This window comes from Kwoniella europaea, chromosome 1 (assembly GCF_036810445.1).
Source record: "Kwoniella europaea PYCC6329 chromosome 1, complete sequence".
NCBI lineage: Eukaryota > Fungi > Basidiomycota > Tremellomycetes > Tremellales > Cryptococcaceae > Kwoniella > Kwoniella europaea.
Window position 1 is genome coordinate 1,539,275 of NC_089487.1, and position 19,063 is coordinate 1,558,337.

At 45.4% G+C, this 19,063-nt stretch overlaps 6 protein-coding genes across 6 annotated transcripts; 3 read left to right on the forward strand and 3 right to left on the reverse strand.

Annotated features, from left to right (window-relative positions):
• Positions 1-184: 184 nt before the first annotated feature.
• V865_000581 (uncharacterized protein) lies at positions 185-3,900 on the reverse strand (the record flags this gene model as incomplete). Its single annotated transcript, XM_066224411.1, has 22 exons — positions 185-211; positions 279-446; positions 512-592; positions 649-696; positions 755-890; positions 949-1,029; positions 1,083-1,200; positions 1,249-1,287; positions 1,345-1,481; positions 1,539-1,757; positions 1,811-2,055; positions 2,117-2,266; positions 2,321-2,420; positions 2,475-2,533; positions 2,591-2,672; positions 2,728-2,864; positions 2,917-3,031; positions 3,082-3,173; positions 3,255-3,516; positions 3,574-3,666; positions 3,722-3,735; positions 3,793-3,900. The coding sequence occupies 22 exons, from the start codon at positions 3,898-3,900 to the stop codon at positions 185-187; spliced, it is 2,511 nt and encodes an 836-aa protein (XP_066080508.1).
• Positions 3,901-4,338: 438 nt separating this feature from the next.
• On the forward strand, positions 4,339-9,143 carry V865_000582 (uncharacterized protein; the record flags this gene model as incomplete). The annotated part of the gene is made up of 14 exons (XM_066224412.1): positions 4,339-4,956; positions 5,015-5,191; positions 5,242-5,326; positions 5,380-5,816; positions 5,871-6,147; positions 6,198-6,478; positions 6,534-6,730; positions 6,795-7,533; positions 7,595-7,716; positions 7,771-7,909; positions 7,988-8,277; positions 8,339-8,438; positions 8,496-8,696; positions 8,760-9,143. The coding sequence occupies 14 exons, from the start codon at positions 4,339-4,341 to the stop codon at positions 9,141-9,143; spliced, it is 4,047 nt and encodes a 1,348-aa protein (XP_066080509.1).
• Positions 9,144-9,392: 249 nt separating this feature from the next.
• On the reverse strand, positions 9,393-10,814 carry V865_000583 (uncharacterized protein; the record flags this gene model as incomplete). The annotated part of the gene is made up of 9 exons (XM_066224413.1): positions 9,393-9,414; positions 9,476-9,570; positions 9,844-9,914; positions 9,991-10,031; positions 10,113-10,316; positions 10,402-10,419; positions 10,500-10,568; positions 10,677-10,744; positions 10,812-10,814. 9 exons carry the CDS (start codon positions 10,812-10,814, stop codon positions 9,393-9,395), a joined length of 591 nt encoding a protein of 196 aa, XP_066080510.1.
• Positions 10,815-11,150: 336 nt separating this feature from the next.
• Positions 11,151-12,463, forward strand: V865_000584 (uncharacterized protein; the record flags this gene model as incomplete). Its single annotated transcript, XM_066224414.1, has 4 exons — positions 11,151-11,366; positions 11,457-11,565; positions 11,663-12,322; positions 12,414-12,463. The coding sequence occupies 4 exons, from the start codon at positions 11,151-11,153 to the stop codon at positions 12,461-12,463; spliced, it is 1,035 nt and encodes a 344-aa protein (XP_066080511.1).
• A 764-nt stretch (positions 12,464-13,227) lies between these two features.
• V865_000585 (uncharacterized protein) lies at positions 13,228-16,859 on the reverse strand (the record flags this gene model as incomplete). The annotated part of the gene is made up of 6 exons (XM_066224415.1): positions 13,228-13,615; positions 13,675-14,686; positions 14,748-15,123; positions 15,175-16,267; positions 16,447-16,568; positions 16,767-16,859. 6 exons carry the CDS (start codon positions 16,857-16,859, stop codon positions 13,228-13,230), a joined length of 3,084 nt encoding a protein of 1,027 aa, XP_066080512.1.
• A 1,542-nt stretch (positions 16,860-18,401) lies between these two features.
• Positions 18,402-19,028, forward strand: V865_000586 (uncharacterized protein; the record flags this gene model as incomplete). Its single annotated transcript, XM_066224416.1, has 2 exons — positions 18,402-18,761; positions 18,831-19,028. The coding sequence occupies 2 exons, from the start codon at positions 18,402-18,404 to the stop codon at positions 19,026-19,028; spliced, it is 558 nt and encodes a 185-aa protein (XP_066080513.1).
• Positions 19,029-19,063: the final 35 nt, after the last annotated feature.

Consider the following 19,063-nt stretch of genomic DNA (forward strand, 5'->3'; position numbering starts at 1 on the left):
AAATTGGATCTTACAAGTTGTACGTGTATGATAAATATGTTGAATTCCCATATGAGAAGTTCGTAGGGTAGAGATCGTGTTATAAATTAGCAAATCCCATCTTAGATAATCTGAGGGACATCTTGTGTCATCATAGTCATGCATAGTAATTAGCGTCGGTCAGGATAGTACTTCCGAACCGATATCATCTAGCAAAAGTAGCTTCATCTTGCTAATAACCACATGACCTTATCATCAGCATCCACTGATCAACCAGCTAGAAGATAACGACGACTCACTGTTCTCCTCTGCCTTCCTAACCAGCTGCTAGCCACAGGCTTCTGCACTCTTCTCAGTCCAGCTGAGTTGAGGTGATCTCTGATAGTCCGTTGTCCAAGATCATGCCACGCAGAGAGCATCAACTTTTGTTCTAATTTATATCTATTCTCAAGCGCCGTGGTGTTTTGCTGAACACGATATATAGGCATTAGCTGTACGGTGTTTAAACCACCGAGGGAACAGGTTCACGTACCCTCGCTCTCAATAGATCCTCTTTCAACGTAGATATCTGCAGTTGGTACGATTTGGACGCTTCGGCGAAATTACCGGATTCCTAGACAATTACTCATTAGCCATAGGTCACGCGGACTAGGTTGAGGGAATGCTCACCATGCTGGCATGATCTTCTCTAAACATCTTATCTTGCTGCTTGATAAACTGCAAATCTCTGTCAGCTATTTACCTTCCACGTACATGGACTGCGTAGGCAACCCACCATCTTGGCTTTCTGCAACTTGTCATCCAAACTCTTCACCTGAGACGAGAGATACGAATTTTGCGAGAGTAACGATAAAAACTGTTGCTGGATCTCTTGCGGTAGCCCTTTCGAAGCAAGAGATGCTCGTAAGTCACTAAGAACTCGTGTCAGCTGAAGCCCAACCCATTGTTAGATTATCGATTTGTACTTACCCAAATTCTTTCTCCTTTTCCAACTCCCTCTCCTTGTTCTCGATACCAGCAGATTGAAGATCGACCTTCTCGAGCAACAGCCTTGGGATACACATATGTCAGGTTACACCCATGATTGAACTCAATCAACCTACCTTTTAATGTCCTCCAGATGCTGGTGATCCTTCTCCTTGAGAGCATGCACCTGTTCTTTGAGTACGCTAATCTCATTCTCAAGTTTGGCAGTATCTTCTTTGACCGTTTCTCGCAGTGCTATATTGAGTGTCAGCTATGTCCTACCTCATGTACCAAATAGCTCACATGTCAATATCGCCTTTTGATCTTTGTCAACCAGTCCCACTAAAGAACATGATCAGCTTCAGCGTCCACACTCTCAAAAGTCTCAACTGAGCTTACGATCGGTTTTAGCTATCGCCAATTCCTTGTCAACCTCTTCTCGTTTCACTTCTAAAGCCTCTTTCTCCTTTAATAGCGCATCCCTCTCTTCCAGTACCTCGTTTAGTCGTTCCCGTAACGCCGAAGCAGTTTGAGAACTACAGAAGATGAGCTATCATTCGCCATTGAAACATTTCAGGCATGAGCTGACTCACTTATCACCTCCATGTCCTGCTCTTATACGTTCCATTGTAGCTTGCAATCGCAACAACGATCGATGTTCCTGGATATAATCAGACTGATATCTATCCCTCGACTTGTTCGCGTCCGCTAAGAGAGTCTCAAGTGTGGCCGTTTTACTAGTATCTCCCGCCCCCGAGCCAGACCGGAGATCAGCAAGTTCCCGTTGGAGCGAGCGTATCTTGAGCCTCAAGCTATTCGATACCGTCATTAGCGGAATTCGACTATAATTCAACGCAATACTTACTCTGTCTTGGTATCCACTTTTCCATCGCCGTCCTCATCGACCACGCCAAGCTCATCATCCAGCGTAGTCTTGCTGCCCATCACGGATAGTCTCGAACCCTGCCTTTTCAAACCCGGTGCACCCAGTTCAATCTCCTTGAGACGTTCTTGCAGAGCTTCGAGTTGTGATTGATCCCTCTCATATTCCCTCGATATGTCGTCTAACTCTGCACGAGTCACTTCGAGCTGATCATTTAAGTCGGCAATCTGTATATGCAATTTTCAGCTTCTATACATCATATTCCGCACGATCAAAGCTGCAGCTCACCTGAGTAGCTTGCTCAGTCGACTTCTTTTCTAGCGCTTCAATCTGAGATTTGTAGCTATCTACGAGTCCTTTGGACGATCCTGCTTTCTTGAGATCCGCTTCGAGGGATGCATTGGTGTTCACCAGCTGCGCATTCTCCTCCTCCAGATTCTGTTAAATAGATCAGCTGGAGCCGTGGAGTGACACTAAAAGAGGACAGCTCACCCTCAACTCCCTTCTTAGCCCAGCGGATTCTTCGAGCTTCTTTTTGTATTTCTCGATTACATTCTCGGACTTCTTCAATCGCTCGGCAGCGTGTTTGTACCTAATGAAGGGAAGATTAAGCATGATATATCTCATACTTTATACATCTACTCACTCGTCCACTTGATCTCGGAGTTTGACAGCTTCTGCAGCTTGCTCTTTCAGTTCCTCCACCTGCTCATTATCAATTACTCGATGTCATCTTGTGAGTCAAATAATGAACCAGCTTACTGTTTTTGTCAACTCTGACACCAGATTCGTTTGTTTCTCAAGGTCACTCTCAGTATGCGCTAGGTTCTCTTCGGCTTTGCCTCTGCTTTCCATGTCAGCTCAACCACTGAGACTTAACCAGGGTGAGCTGAACTTACAGATCCGTCCGTAATCTGTCTAGCTCAGCAGTAGCAGCCGTCTGACTAGTTCTCAATCCTGTCCCTTGAGCTGAAGGATCCGCTCGAGCAGCTGCCAGTCGTTCCAACGCATCGTCTCGTTCTCCTTTGATCTCATCCTATATCGCTATGAGTCAGCTGAGCACTAATATAGCGGAGATTTCAACTGACCAAATTTGAGGTCAACTCTTCGACCAGTTCCAGCATCTTCTCGCATCTAGCTCGTAGTTCATTGTTATCCTGGAGAAGCTTATCGCGTTCTTGACGTATACCCGATGGTGGCGGTCTGAAACGTGTCAGCTCCTCATTCACAATCCTTCCATGAGATCCGCTTACGAAAAGTCCGTTGATCGCTTGATAGGTGAAGTACCGAACGGGGAATGGATTTCATCTTCTGCTCCTTCCTCTCGATGCAACGTGGCCATAACCTATGTGATGGTCAGCTCGAGTATAGGTATCACTGAGAGGATAGACCAGCACGCTTTCACATGGCCCTAAGCGAGACTTACCTCTTCGATACTCTTCATCAACTCAGCCATATGACTCTCCCTCAACCCTTGTATCTTCGCTATGACCTGTTCGTTCCCCGGTGCCCATACACCCACAGCAAGGCACATCCTGCATATCTGAGCGAGACCTTTTGTTCCTTCCAATGTAGATGGTGCTTTGGCGATAGTGGAAAAAGGAGGCTCGGGTAGGCTGGAGAGTGATAGGTTCGCTGCGTGTGGAGGAGGGAGGGGGAAGGAAAGTAAGAGTCGATAAAGTCGCTTGCTATATAATCCATCAGCTAACCTGGTTTGCAAGATTGTCCTGGAGATATCAGCTCACAGCGTGTTCATCCGCAATACCCAATTCTCTGCCGATCCTGAGGCAGCAGGAAGAGGAGTTCGGTTGGAGACATTTTTGAAATGGGTTGAATCACTAGAGATGTGTCAGCTGCTGTCCGATTTTGTTTAATCGACTCATCTAAGCTCACATAGATGCCATGACCTTTTTGAAACAGCTTATCAGCCGTCTTCGGAATTAAGCAAGATGGATAGAACTCACCTCCATCAGGGCCTTCCCATCCGACAAGTCCTTGAAAGCTGTGACTGGTCTAGACAGCTTGAAGGTGTTCAAGTATGCCACGAGGGCAGCTTGTTCCGCTCGTGACATCGTGCCAGTCGATGCTATCTGAGTTTCTTGCCCGCAACGAGTATCTCACAGTGATCTATGAAGGGGACGGTTGTTGCTGTTGGCATTGTCGTTGTCACTGTTATCACTGTTGTCGTTGTTATCGTTGTCTCCCTCGAGGATGGCATGGAGGACTGTGCGGGGCCAGCCTGGTTTGATGCAGTGGAGGTGTTATTTACGTAACTGACTCCATGTCACGTGCTATGTGATTCCGAGTGTGAGACGCGTTGGATTTCTGTGAGGTGGTGGATGAACATTATTGCCAAATCCAAAATCACAACCTCTGATTCTTCTTCTTTCCCTTCTTCAATACATTCACAGGCCTCTTCATCTGTATAGACACCCATTACTATCATACCTTAGTGCTGCTAGAGCCCGCTATATGCTATTCTTGATGCTACCTCGATAATCTCATCCACAATGACATCCACACCTTGCCGCCCCGAATCGCACTCGCGCACAGACGAGAACCACTCGTCCTCCAAACGGCAACGTCTATCGTCCTCAAAATCGGCTCCACAGCGGAAGACTGATATCACACAAGATGAGAAGGCGTTGATGGATGACCTGATGGCTGGTCTGGACGCATCAATGTTTGATGGAATTGGCTCATCACCTATACGTCCAAAATCAAACAAACCATCCCAAGCTTCGCCTGTTCAAAGTCAACAAAAACGAAAACATGTCGAAGTGAAGGTCGAACTCCTATCGCCCATTAGGAAAATCAATGTGTCACCCAGAAAGAAGAAGACCCACCGGTCACCGATAAAAGAAAGAGCAAGAAATGCTTTCACTCCTATTCGGATCAAATCGCCTGCCAAGATTAAGAAGGAAGAATCAACAAAGAAAGCAGAGCCGCAAGTTGACGCGGTAGTCAATCACGAAATCGAAATTGAGATAGCGCAAGATGACTCTACTGTCAAGGCAGAGGCTCAAATCAAACCTGAATTAGCCGATGAAGATCTGTATGATTTCGATTTTGATCTGAATGACTTTTCTGCTTTTGAGGAGGATCTACTAGGGTTACCTGAACCCAAAGTGAGTGTTTTCGGCAGTCACACTGGGTTGTGCTCACCAGTCTCACGACCGATTGCAGACCCGTTATCCTATCTCTAATCCCCCTCGTCCCCCTCCGCCACCTGGGTACACACCGACGCCGTGGACTCGTTGTATCGTCAATGCCGTTTCCACGGGCTTGAGGTTTACCAACGGAATCATCCCATCTCTAGATGTAATTGAGGCAGATGAGGAAGGAGGCACATCATATGGAAAAGTGAGTCTCATGTTTGAAGTATAGGAAAAACTGACTGACTTGGCTCTCAGACATTAATCGTCACGTCGACGGAAAACGAGATCAAACGAATAATCCACTTGAAGGATCAATGGTCAAACTTGCGCATCAAGAAAAGTACGTATTTGACATCGACGTACTATTCAACCTCAAGCTGACATCTGCTTCAGACGATATCGTCAACATCATATGGCCTACCCTCTGCAACCAAAATGCTACCGGTCCTATCGTCTTGACACTCAAAGACCCCTCGACATTCCTCATTCACCATCCAGATCTCATGCTTACCATGACTTCCATCGCCAACGCAATGCCTTGTCCTCGAAAACCCATCTTACAATCTCTCATCAAAACGCCTGGTCCACCATCAAAAGCTGTTCTCTATGGTAATCTACTACACAGTCTCTTACAAGGAGCTTTGCTCGAACAATCGTTCGACGCGGATAGTACGTTCAAAAGGATAGATAGCGAGCTGAAGAAGGAGGAGAGGAGATTGGAGATATGGAGTACAGGTATGGGAATGATGGACGTAAGAGAGGAGATTGGCATGAGAGCAGGTAGAGGGTTCGAGGTATTTGGTGATAAGTGGGTGGGTGAGCAGCCAGGGGTAAGTATCCAGCTATCAATGTTATAACGAACGTAAGACTGACTTCATATCCAGACCGAAGGCGAATTACATACTTCTTCGGGTGACAACCCGAGCTTATTAGCTATAAATGGTTTACATGAGGTGGAAGAGGATATATGGTCGCCAAAATGGGGATTAAAAGGAAAGGTGGATGCTTCAGTCCAAGCCAAGATCATACGTGATCCCTCAAAATCACAGGAAGCAGAAGAGTATGTCGCACCACTGGAGATCAAGACTGGACGATCTGTTGGAGTGATGGCTCATAGAGCCCAGACCATGCTGTACACGTTGCTGATGGAAGATAGATATGGTGAGTATAGATAAGCATCATCTCAACTCAAGCTCACGTACAAATTTTAGGTGTACCCGTTCCTGCCGGCTTGCTGTATTACTCCCAGCTGGATTCGATCTTACGTGTGGAAGCCAAGCAGAACGAAATTCGAGCGTTGATAATAGCAAGGAATGAATTAGCAGACTGGTTATCGAAGAAACGTCGTGTACCTAAAGCTCCTACGTCGTCTTCAGATGATATGGTGAAGCCAATAGAAGATGTGGAAGAAGCTTTCTTACCGCCCACTATCGATCATACGAAAGAGTGTCGATCATGTTACGCCGTAGACAGTTGCATGTTGTACAGGAAGGTAAGCTATACATATTCCGTTTACGAAAACTTCAGGTAGCTTACTAGGTTTCCAGGCAATCGATGATGTTCAACCTCATCCTGAAGATCCCATTGCGGATTTATATGAGGAGAAGACAGGTCATATGACTCAGAAAGATGCTGAATTCTACAAAAAGTGGGATACACTCTTGACTGTCGAAGAGCAGGACATTGGTAGACATAGAAATCAGCTGTGGACATTGACTGCTAAGCAAAGGGAAAAGACGGGAAGGTAAGTTAAAGCTCAAAAAGTTGATTATCACAAAATTGGCTGACATGGATGCGGAATTCGATAGATGCTTTAGCGATATGATCATCTCATCATATTCCAATGACCTGGGCAAATCGCTAGCCAAAATCCATCGACACGCATATACCTTCATACGCGCTCCTCATGCCGGTACCCAGGCCACGAACACATCCCTGCTTTCTGGCCATATCGCTAAAGGCGATCCTGTATCTCTGTCCATCGAACCTGATTTACTATGTCTTTCAAGGGGATTCGTACTGGATCTGACAGCTGAAAGTGTAACGATCGGTGTGACGTATGTGATTGACGTCGAAGCCTTGCTCAAGCGTACTGGTAGATCTCACGCTTTATCGGAGGGAGAAGGAAAAGTAGTATTCAGGATCGATAAAGATGAGATGGCAAGTGGGATGATGAGGATGCGTAACAACCTCGCATCGCTATTCTACGCCAAGGATGGAGATGAAGTAAGGCGAAGGTTGATCGTCGATCTCGCTAAACCCGAATTTGAACCTTCTTGGATACCTCACGACAACCAAATTCCAGCTCATCTCAATGAAGATCAACGAAATGCCATGAGGAAAGTTATGACCGCTAGAGATTACGCCTTGATACTTGGTATGCCCGGTACGGGTAAGACCACGACTATAGCTGAGATCATCAAGTTGCTTGTGAATCAAGGGAAATCAGTCTTGTTGACTAGTTTCACTCATTCGGCGGTTGATACGATATTGATGAAATTGGTGAATGCGGAATTCGGTATCTTGCGATTGGGTAATATTGATAAGGTGAGTTGAGTATTCTACTGAGATATTGATTGTTGGCAGCTTCTGATCATGTTTGGTGTAGGTTCATCCGGATGTACAGCACTTGACACTCGAAGCTATGGAGCAATCTACGAATATGGAACAATTAGAGAAAAGATTGATGAACCCTCCTGTAGTCGCTGCTACCTGTTTAGCCATTGATCAGTGAGTTTAGCTGCCGTCTCATATATTTCACGATGAGAAGCTGATTCCTCGTAGCCCTCTATTCTTCAAGAGGAAATTTGATTATTGTATTGTCGATGAAGCTTCGCAAATCACTTTACCTACTTGTATAGGACCGCTGAGAATGGCAGATAAATTTGTGTTGGTTGGAGATCATTTCCAATTACCTCCTATTGTGAGTCCATTCCTACTATACAACATGACATCTGGGATTGTGAAAGTAGTGGCTTATGGGTCATTGATGATTCGATAGGTCCGTCATCCTGAAGCGAGACGAGGTGGACTTGACGTATCGCTGTTCAAGCTTCTTTCCTCAGCACACCCTCAATCAGTCACCGATCTCAGTATGCAATACCGAATGAACGAGGATATCATGTTATTGTCCAATCGACTGGTTTATGAGGGGAAATTGAAATGCGGGAACGAACAAGTGGCGAATAGGGGGTTAGTACTGAAAGGTCGAAAGGGGTGTCGGGGGGTGTTCAAATGTGAAGAAGACGTTGATCATGGAGGTTGTTGGATCCAGGACTTGTTAGAGGAGGAGTGAGTTGACATGTCAATAAGAGTGAGACAACATCTGACGCCGTTGATCGTTGGAATGTAGCGCTAAGTGTATATTTGTCGACACCGATGGGTTACCTGCACTCGACTCCAGAGTCGGTGATTTGGTGCAAAATGAGGTCGAAGCGAAGTTGGTCCAGCAGGTGAGTCAGATCGTCAATCTCAAGAGACAAGCTTAAGTCGATTCACCTCGATTTCAGCTTGCCACCGCTTTGACCGAATCGGGATTACATCAAGAAGACTTAGCGATCATTACTCCCTACAGACAACAGATCAAGTTACTCTCTTCATTGGTCAAGTCTTCCCTACCCCGTGTAGAGATATTGACGGCAGATAAGAGTCAAGGGAGAGATAAAGATTGTATATTGATTTCGCTCGTCAGATCGAATGAAGGTGGTAATGTGAGTTTTGGTACATCGGAAACTGATGTTTGAGCTGATGGTAGTACTTTTTGGGAAATATAGATTGGTGACTTGCTAAAAGATTGGAGAAGGATCAACGTATCTTTCACTCGAGCTAAAAAGAAATTAATCATTTTCGGATCTGCTAAAACTTTATCTCAAGATGCGTTATTGAACGACTTTTTGGAATTGATGAAATCTAAAAAATGGATCAAGAGGTTGAACAGAGGGGATGATAGTATACATGAAATGAGAGATCACAATTCCATCGGTCATACGAGGGGAGATCTCAAAGTGAAGAATGAAGTCAAAGAGGATGACGAGGGCACTGCGATGCAGAAGAAGAAACAGAGCAAAAATGGAAAGAAAGTGATTAGAGCGAATAGCGATGTATTGGTTAAAGGTGCTTTTGGTAAAGAGATCTTGGTGAGTCGACTTTTGTCCTGAACAGGATAACCATTAGCTAACGACGATGCCGATATGTGATAGGGAATGGAATGAGATTTTCTGATATCGCACTACGGAATAAATACGACATTGTTGTACGACTATAGGATTTGTAACGTACGATTGACTTGCTATACTTGCTATTGCTTTTATTGCACCTTTTGTAGCTATCGATTGAGATGACATGCATTTCGAGATATTACATACAATACATACAAGAGATAATCTATATAACCGTGGCTAATGACCCTAAATGAAAGCGGAACCACCACTATGATATCGGAGGGGTATCAGCTTGACAATCTGACACAGCAGATTGGAAAGTGACTTACTCTGGTAACCTTTCAATCTGATATCTCCTTTTCGCGACGTACATTAGGGGTACACCTGGTACTTTCCTAATTCTACGACGGAGGTCTCTATCGCACTGTAGATAGCAGTGAAGATGCGTTAGATATGTTGTGTTCTCACGAGGGAAGAGGAGTAAAAGAGCAAGGAAGAGGGAGAGTGGCAGATGGAGAGGAGACGAGGAGGAGGAGGAGGGCATGGTAGAGGGCGAGGTGAGAGAGGGCAAGGAGCGGAGAAGGGTGAGAGCAAAAGGGATGGACAGGGGAGAAAAGAGCGATGACATAGAGAGCGGACCAGGTGGGTCAAGGGGAGCCAGATAGTTGAGAATAGTCAAGTAATGATTATGACTCACGGTAGCTACTATATAACATTTGTGTACAGTCACACGATTCACCAGACAATCATCCGCATATGTACCTGAGTCTGTTGGAGAATAATAATAATCGATGATTAGGTTGATACATCTTGGCAAAAGATTTTAAGTTGAAGAGGGACTTACGATCGCAATGTAACCTCTCGAATCTAGGATCTTTCGCTATCCTATATATACGAGTCAATGGTTTTAGCTTTTGTTCTCTCTTCCGAAGGCCGGAGGCAAAGGGATAATGAAAGCTAACTAACCTCAAAGCCAATCTATATTTAGGACCTAATTTCTCCAATTCCGCCAATACGCAATCCGAGATGGTAGGTATACATTTAGCCATCAGGCAATCCATCATACCCTGTACCAATTCTATTTTGTTCTGAATTGAGAAATTGATGAAATTGGTATCCACTAATATACGATAAGGCGGACCCAAGTCGGTATTGTGTGATAAGAATAGTCTGAAGGGATCAAAGGATGTTATTAGCTTGACGGGATATATATCCAAACTGACATTGAAGATTAATGATAGATTGTTTCACTTACGATGAGGACACTTGTGCTCTGTGATAATCATACATGATTGTTAGCTGTCATCCTACGATTGGATACATTCATCTTGGAATAGAATAAGATGTACTTACACGGCCTTTTTCTCTTCTGCTGCTTTCTCTTTCTCAGCTTTCTTAGCTGCTTTTTCGACGTTTTCTTTTCTGGATAGCAGGAAGAAAGACCAGCACATAGAGTCGGATCAGCTCTGTTCTCCACTCTCCATAATTATAGGAAGAGCGCTCGATGATCTGACGCCGTCCAACACTCACAGTCGAGGATCACTAGGTTTGATCATTCGCTTGACAGCTGCAAACTTTCTTGTGATCTTTGCCTTTCCCTATGATCCGCCAAGGCCAGTCAGCTGATTATTCGAGAACCAATTTCACACGTTCGTGTCAGCTTACCATCGTGTACTCTTTCTCTCAGTGCGTTAGATGCTTGACGGTATATATTCCTTGTTAACGATATTCCAGGTAATAACAAACATGGGTTGTTCAACTTTTCTGCAGAGTAGGTGGCAAAACATCATATCGTGTGATGTCACGTGATCCATCTTCCTTTCGACTCATTACGTAAGGACAATAGCCAAGACGAAAAAAAGCCTCCACTTTTCACAATCAGACAAACATCATATCAACCCATCACCTCATACAGAAAAACATTATCAGTCCATCCCTTTCCATCCCTTTCACTCTCAAGAGATACCGACAACAACCTCGCATCTTACTCTTGTCCTCCGCAATATGTCAGCTGCCTCGCCCACTCCGTCAAATATGCCTCCTCCGGGAGTCAAACGGCCCAGACCTTCTGGAGCTGCTGGGGCAAATTCGAATACCGCTCCACAGGGTGGTAGTTCACGGACAAAGAGGAGAAAGCCAGATGTAGTAGCTACGAATGTCGAGGAGTCGTCGAAAGGCAAAGATGACGAATTGTTGGATCCAGGAGAGGTCAAAACGAAGGTGAGTAGGCAAGATTAGGTGTTGTAGCCTTTACAATACCATAGTTCTTACATGAGATCAATAATAGTCAATGCTGATATTACCTGACAGATTGACTTTAACGAACTTCCCGTTGAGACACTATACAAATATCTGGAGTATCATGACTTACTACCTAGATGGGATGTCTCTCCATGGTCTGAAGAACCTTGTACTCCTCGTGAGTCACCTCTACCTCCGTCTTTGTGCTATTTGTCAGTGTTTCACGGAGGGCGTTATCGTTCTCGTCGCTGATTGATATCTGTGAAATGATGTAGCAAATCAACTGTATACCTTATCATCATCAGCACCCATCGTCCCTCCTCCTTCAACCACAATAACCTCTACATCTCAGACTATCCATCAATCTCAATCGCAAGACCATCCACAAACGCAACCGCAGACGCAGGACCAAGATACATCATCTCAATTACCCCAAACTCAGTCGCACGAATCGACCAATGGGACTCACCCCATAAACGGTGACAATGGGATGATGGTGGACGAACCTCAATTACCTCAATTACCACCTACCGCTTCTGATGCTACTGTAGAGTCAAGTTCAGCTCCAGATCAAGCTGAAACTATACAACCCAAAAGCGAGAATGACCATATAGAAAAACAGGTTGATCAGCCGGTCAATGGACAGGAAGATACAATCAATCAACCCGAGGATGCCGAAGGGGCCGTGGACAATTTCGAACCTCCCACAACCCGATCCAAGACTCTTCCTGTACGTCAACCCATAACGAACACACCTTCTCCTGAACCCCTCCCACAAATTAAGAGAGGTGTAATCACGCTATCAGACGTTTATGCAGCTAGGGAAGTGTTAGCTGAGAAAGCGAATAATCATTGGATGAAAGGATTGGGTGGTGGACAGAATAAGGAAGGAGAGACGATCGTTAATTTCTTATATAAGATGAAAGTTGGTCAAGGTGAGTTCAATTTCAGTCGTTTTGGTTTTTTAACTTTTTGATTTTTGAGCTGATTTTCAATTGAATCGTTTTGCTATGGTCGATTTGATAGGTCGTTTGTTAAGGGTGTATAATCCTACGCCAGCGAATTACTCTTGGTGATAACCCCCTCGTCCCTATCTTCAACCACTAATGAAGATCGATGGTCCATCCTATGAAATCAGGAGATTATACTCGATCACAGTTTGATTACTTGTTTGTTCATTTTGGGAAGATTTTGATATCATGCATCTCTCTAGGGTTCATTGTAGATACCCTTTTATAAGATATGCTGTATGATGGCGGAAAATGATATTCATATGCTTTCCTTGGATGTACTTTTATATTATCAATATCTTATCTATTTTGCTCGTGCTTGTGGAATTTAGTGTTTTACTCTTTTAATTTATTGCTTTACTCTTTCACTTCTTTGTGTCTGTCAGATTATTTGTTTTTGTATGATTCTTGATTCGAGATGTATAATCTAATCTTCAGACGAAAAAGAAAAAGAATCATTTTTTCTACAAATAATCAAACCTTTCTTAATCTACCGTACCGTATATACTGAACGATCTGACGCCTCAGATGTACACAGGAATGGAGAAGTAGAAAGAATCATGTACATTCTCATTCTCCTATATCCTATCAGTAAACGTCAAACATACAGTACAAAAACGAATCGATCGTATACATCACCATCTTTTTTTTGTATTTCGAAATAGATAGAAAATGAAAAGTGATTTCTGATCAACAACATAATCTTACAAAAGTGACTATACAATTCGGAATATATATATATGTATGAATAGAATAAACAAATTCACTCCTCTCCCCTAGCATATATTTCTTCATCGTGTATACTTCATCTTTTCCTATACTTCTAACACTTATAATTCATCAGCAGTCAAATCATCTTCACTTTCACTTCCTTCTACAATCTCAAACCCATCTTCCTCATCCTCATCTTCCATGGTAATTTTGGAAGTTGTCGAAGCGGTAGTTTCGGTAGGTACGCCATCGACATCAATCAACGATCCATCATCAGACTCAGTATCTAACGAAATGACACTTTCGTTTTCACCTTCTTCAGCTGTGAACGTCTCTGCATCGACATCGCCAGTAATAGAAGATGCGGAAGAGCCCGGTTCTTCACCTTTGTTTTGAATTTGGGTGAGAACTGAAGAGGAAGAGGTCGAAGGCATGATAACAGCTGAAGAATTGAGCGAAAGCGTTCCTGAATCACCGGTAGATCTAGGTAATTCTTCCACTGTGAATCTATGAGACCAGATCGTCAGCCTACAACTCCATACGAGAGACTGATATTCAGAACTCACCTTAATCTCAATGGTTGACCATAAGCAGTTCCATTCTCATCTTCGAATCTCCAAAATTCAACAATCTCTTGTCCCCTCTCAGCATCTTCTGAAACTCTCAATCCTTGAATGGTAATGATTAACTCTTCACCATCTTTCACTTCTTCCCTCGTATACTTCACATCAACATTTTTGGCAGCATCGCCAAGCACTCCTTCTGACTTGAGCACCAGTTTAACTCGCTCGAAATCGTATTCTTGACCAGACGCGAAATTCTTGACTCTCCACGATTTGGTAAATTCGGCGCCAGGCGGTAGCGTGCAGCCAGGCGGGATGGTCAGATGTCGAACCCAGGAGAAGACATCTAGTGGAGTAACTGGTTCCTTGGGAGTCGAGATTCCCGACGAAGTTCTGGACAGGTTCGATTCTTGGATAGCGAGATCTTTCACAGCTTTAGTCAAAGCTGGAACTACCTCTGCCTCAGCTGGAGCAGCTGGATAACCGGTGGATTCAGGCTCGACTTTGTTATCTGGAGTCAGAGGTGCAGAGAGATTACCAACGGACTCTTGAGCATCGTAGAGGTTTCGAGTGACGAATCCACCAGGAATGGCAGGTTCGTTCTCCTTTTCTTGCACCAAAGGAGTAACTACTTCATCTTGAGCTTGTGGGGTGGAAGTCGCAGAGTTGACATGAACTCTTCTACCCAATCGAGCTCCATCAGGACTTTCGTGTTGTCGCCAGCAGCCTGCTCTTCTAGGCCCGAAAGCATCACCGTTCACTCTTCTCTCGTGAGCATGAGCATGCGCATGTCCTCGTCGACCATGTCGATGTCTTCGAGGATCTGATTCGGACTCGCTGGGAGGTTCAAAGTGAGAAGAGAAGTTCAATTTGAGAGGTAACTTCATCTTCAACATAGGATGATCGACTGGGTGGACCTCGTGAGGAGACGATTCGCATGCCTCGCAAAGATCGTAGTCGGGGCATGAGGGGTGCATGCACTTGTATCGCGATCCTCGGATGTAGCTGTTGCACCCTGTAAACCAAATCTGGTTAGTCAAAGGCTCTCGCATCAGTTGCTTAATGAATGGACTTACCATCACAGATGACATGAGGGTGAGAGACGCTCTCCTTTTCCTCCACCGATGTATTGGACACATAGTCACTTGACTTGTGGAGCTTGACGAATGAGTGACCCGGGTGAGTTTCGGTAATCGTAGCAGCACAATGATTGCAACTGTCCCAATCCGGGCAGTTGAGGCATTTCCATCGTATGCCTGTGATAGCAAGACTGCAAAGATCACAAGTTGCAGGATGTCTGACGGATTGTTCAGCTCGACCTTCGTCATCGAGTTTGATCCTCTCTTCGAGATCTCGATGAAGCATCGCCTTGAAAGTATGCGCGGACGGGTGAAGGTCCGAAGAATGGAGTAATGGAAGACATGATCCACATAGATCGTAGTCAGGGCATTGCTGTTGAGAGTAGGGTTAGCTGATATGCTCAGTTCAACAGAGTCAACCTACCTCGCATTTGTATCTGACACCTCTGATACCTTCCTCACATCCATCACACCAGATTCTTCGATGCCTGAAACCGCCTTTACCGAGCCGAGCAGATCGACCGTTCGACTTTCTCTCGTCTTGAGGTTCTTCCTTTAATGGCTGAGTCTGAGTTTGAGCATCAGCTTGAGGTTGAACGAATGCGCCTGGGATGGGTCGTTCGGTCTCGCTGGTTGCATCCGTAGTGGCTACTCTAGGAGCACCTTCGAAAGTGGTAGCGAGTTGGTTGGACAAGTTGACCAGGAAAGTATCAAGCATGGTCTTAATTTCTCTGACTGGAACAACGTCCGCAGGGACAGGTGGGTTGAGGACATCGCTGACTCTGTCAAAGAGACTTCTGATACCTCGGTCGCCTTGTTGAGGTTCAAATCGAGGTGCATGTGCGCCGAATCTACTGAATTGTGCTGGTGGTGGCGGAGGAGGCATCGGTGCCCATCCTCTAGCATGGAAGTGTGGAGGAGGGGGTCTGAAACCTCGTCGACCATGATGACCCCGAAACCTTGGACCGTGGGGTGGGATGAGATGATCGAGAGGTGGAAAGAGCTGATTATCATTCTCATACTCGTTACCTGCTTTCCAAGCAGCAAGTTCATCTTCAGTTTGTTGAGCTCGACCCACTTCTTCCCTTTCCTCAGACTCAGCATAATCCCTGAGTGATTGAGGTGGGTAACCATCTGGGAGGGCCGCACCGTCAAGTTGATCGTTCATCTTGTTGAATTCTTGTTGACAGTTGAGTAATTCCGATTCGAGGTCTTTGACTGATTTCTTCTTATCGTTCACTCGATCCGACCAGAAAGTCACGCCGGTGGTATCGTTGTCCCTTCGGCACGAGGCCATTTTCTCTTCGAGAGCAGTAAGGAGAGAAACTCGCTTGGCGAGATCTTCCTCGACTGACGAAATGTGGATAGCCAAATCGCCAGCGGAAGTAAGCAGGCTGTTGGCTCGGTGGTAACCGTGAATGCTGTTCAACCTTGGGTCGGAAGCGAGAAGAACAGTGAATACCAATGCTGGAGCTGGTAGACCACTGTGAGTGAAGGGAGCTTGAGCTGATTCATATCTGGTGAAGGATACACACAATCGTAAGCACCTGATCAATGCAGTCGCCACTATTCCCCTAAATGGGCAAGACCGTTCAAATCGGACGTCACGACAAGGGTCATTCTTAACAGAGTCTTTTCACCCTATACCCGATGTAGGATTTAGGAACAACGACAGAAGATGAGAACTCTCACTCACTCGGCAGCATCACACACATGCTTCTTGAACATAATGCGCGCCTCTTGGGCATCATCTGGGAAAAGGAGGACATTCACCCAGTAAGTGTGAGCTGTCGAGGGAAGGTTGAAAATGCTTCGAAGCTGTTACATCGTAGTAAGGTAGCAGAGAATAGACGGGATGGTTCAACGGTCGTCCAGAGAAGTCGATATTAGGGGATGGTGAAGTAGAAAAAGATGATTTTATCAGCTCTCCTGTTATCGTCCAACACAGCCCCGGAGATAACCGATGAATGGGTAACTATCCCTCTTCCTCTTGAGGTGGATGAATGATTCACTCACCTTCTGTTGAACCTCTGAGTAAGGAGGGAACTTTGATCTATCGAAAGTAAGACGTCTAGTCTCATCTTTCAGAGTCGCCTTGATGACGAACATGATGAGTGAAGAGACGCTGGTTGATCCGCTGATAAGGTTGAGGGGGTGGCGATATCGCCTTTCCTTCTTTTCGGACTGAATAAGGATGACTATTTGCTATGTGGAATGTTCTTGTCGATAATAGAGTTGCTGATGAGACGAATGTAAGGTGGTCTCGCTTGAAATGATGGAAAGACAGGTTAATGAGGTGAGTGAGAAAGAGATACGATTATGGATATGGATATGAGCCTTGTATGAGAGGGAATAAAGGATTGCGTTATCTCTCTTGTTCGCAGTGTCTTGGTTAGCTTGCGCGTCTATGCCCGTGCGCTGCATACTCAATCCGGTAATCACTGTGATACACACAACCGATGAGTGGCATCCAATGGTTATATCATCACAGGTGGCACCTCGTACATCATTACATACTCCCCTGCTCGAAGATCGCCTCTGATCGTCAACGGGGACTGCTGACTGACAAATGAGGGACGAGTCCAGATGGAGCCAATCAATTCGTTGGTCATATGGGGGAGTGGAGTATGATCTGATACCGAGTATCGTGTTGCTGGAATAGAATAGAATCAGGCGTGTGCAGCCTGTGCTCACCCAGGCACAGAGAAGGGTGGGGTGATTACGTACACGGAGGGGTATTATGGAAATGATGTCAGATATACACTGTTATAGTTATCAGGCTGACCATTTCAACCTAGATCTGTCCTGTATGTCATCTCCTGTCGCTGGCCGACTGTCACCTGATGGTAGCAGATGGGTTATCACCATATACTCGTATACTCGTAACATTCGATTGTGATAGACTGCAAATGAGTGACCGAGTCTACATACTACTGCCTCTACGTCCTTACTCATCACTGCCCCTTAAATCATACCACGAGAGCACTTGACTCTTCTTCCCCCTCGTTCCTTTTTCCCACATAGGATCAAGAGAAACCTTATAGATACCCTTCTCATCTATCAAATTCCGGTCATCTGTTTCCATATATCCCATACACATCTATATAGTCCATCTGTCTGTCTCTCTTCTCTCCACCATCTGGCGACAACATAGAACCAATCACATAGACAACCTTTCAAATCCCAACGTGAGGATTTAGGTATAGACGTACAGACAACAAACATAACGAACGACCGGATCGAACATCAACAGCCTAACGACTCATCATCAACAACAACCTCTATCATCATCATCATCATCATCATCATCATCAATCTACTCCCGCTGTCAAGAACGAATCTTCGCTCTCTCACTTGAGTAATCACAGAATCAGGTTAGAACAGCTCCCATCGACAGGATCGAAGGATCGACAATTGCATCTCATTCATTCCATTCACCCGAGACATAGTCTCACCTTCAATTCCTTTCGATTGAACAGGAGTGGATTTCCTGAGTAGACTAGAGACTAGACACAAGGCGGTTAGGCGTTGACCTGTTGTACTGCATCAGCGGAGTGACTACGATCAAGCCTATTTGTAAGTTATTAACCAGCTGATGGACGCGGATCATCGACTGATCATCATTGATTAGGTCTTCCGACTCAGCTCACGATGAGTACCCCATCACCTACGAAATCCCAAACTCTCCCTCCTGTCCACAACCCCAACAGTCCCAATCCCAATGCCCCCATCTTCAGACCATCACCGGCTAGAGCCACCAGTCTGAGCGGTACCCCATTCCAATACAAGACGAGGGCGGCATCTCAGCCTGCTGGGGAGAGGATCCCACCGTCTTCGACACCTGGTTCAGGGAGAGGTAGTCCAGGTATGAACGGTACGAACGGCGTTGGAGGAGGAGCTTTCGGAGTGATTGGTGGATCAAGGACCCCAGGGAGGTTTAGTAATGCTTTGGCTGGTGGGACGCAGACGAGGGCGAATAGCTTTTCAGCCGGAGAAATAAGGGAACCAAGGGTATGTTCTCTATATAGCTATCTAGCCTAGAAGTGATGCTGATTAAATGATTTGGATTGCGCGAAATAGAATACAGTACTGAATAGAACATTATCATCTCACACCGAAGAATTCTTCCCATCCCGCTCCCAATCCACCTCGCCCTTCCCTACGTTTTCACCCAATTCCACCCTTCCACCTCTCCCGCCGCTATCCGTCAACACCCCTTACCCCCCTCTCCGCCCAAAGCAGGAGCCAACTCCTCACGGTCCAGATCACAATCCCTAGCTACCGGTGTGCGTCCCACCAACATCGACAGACCG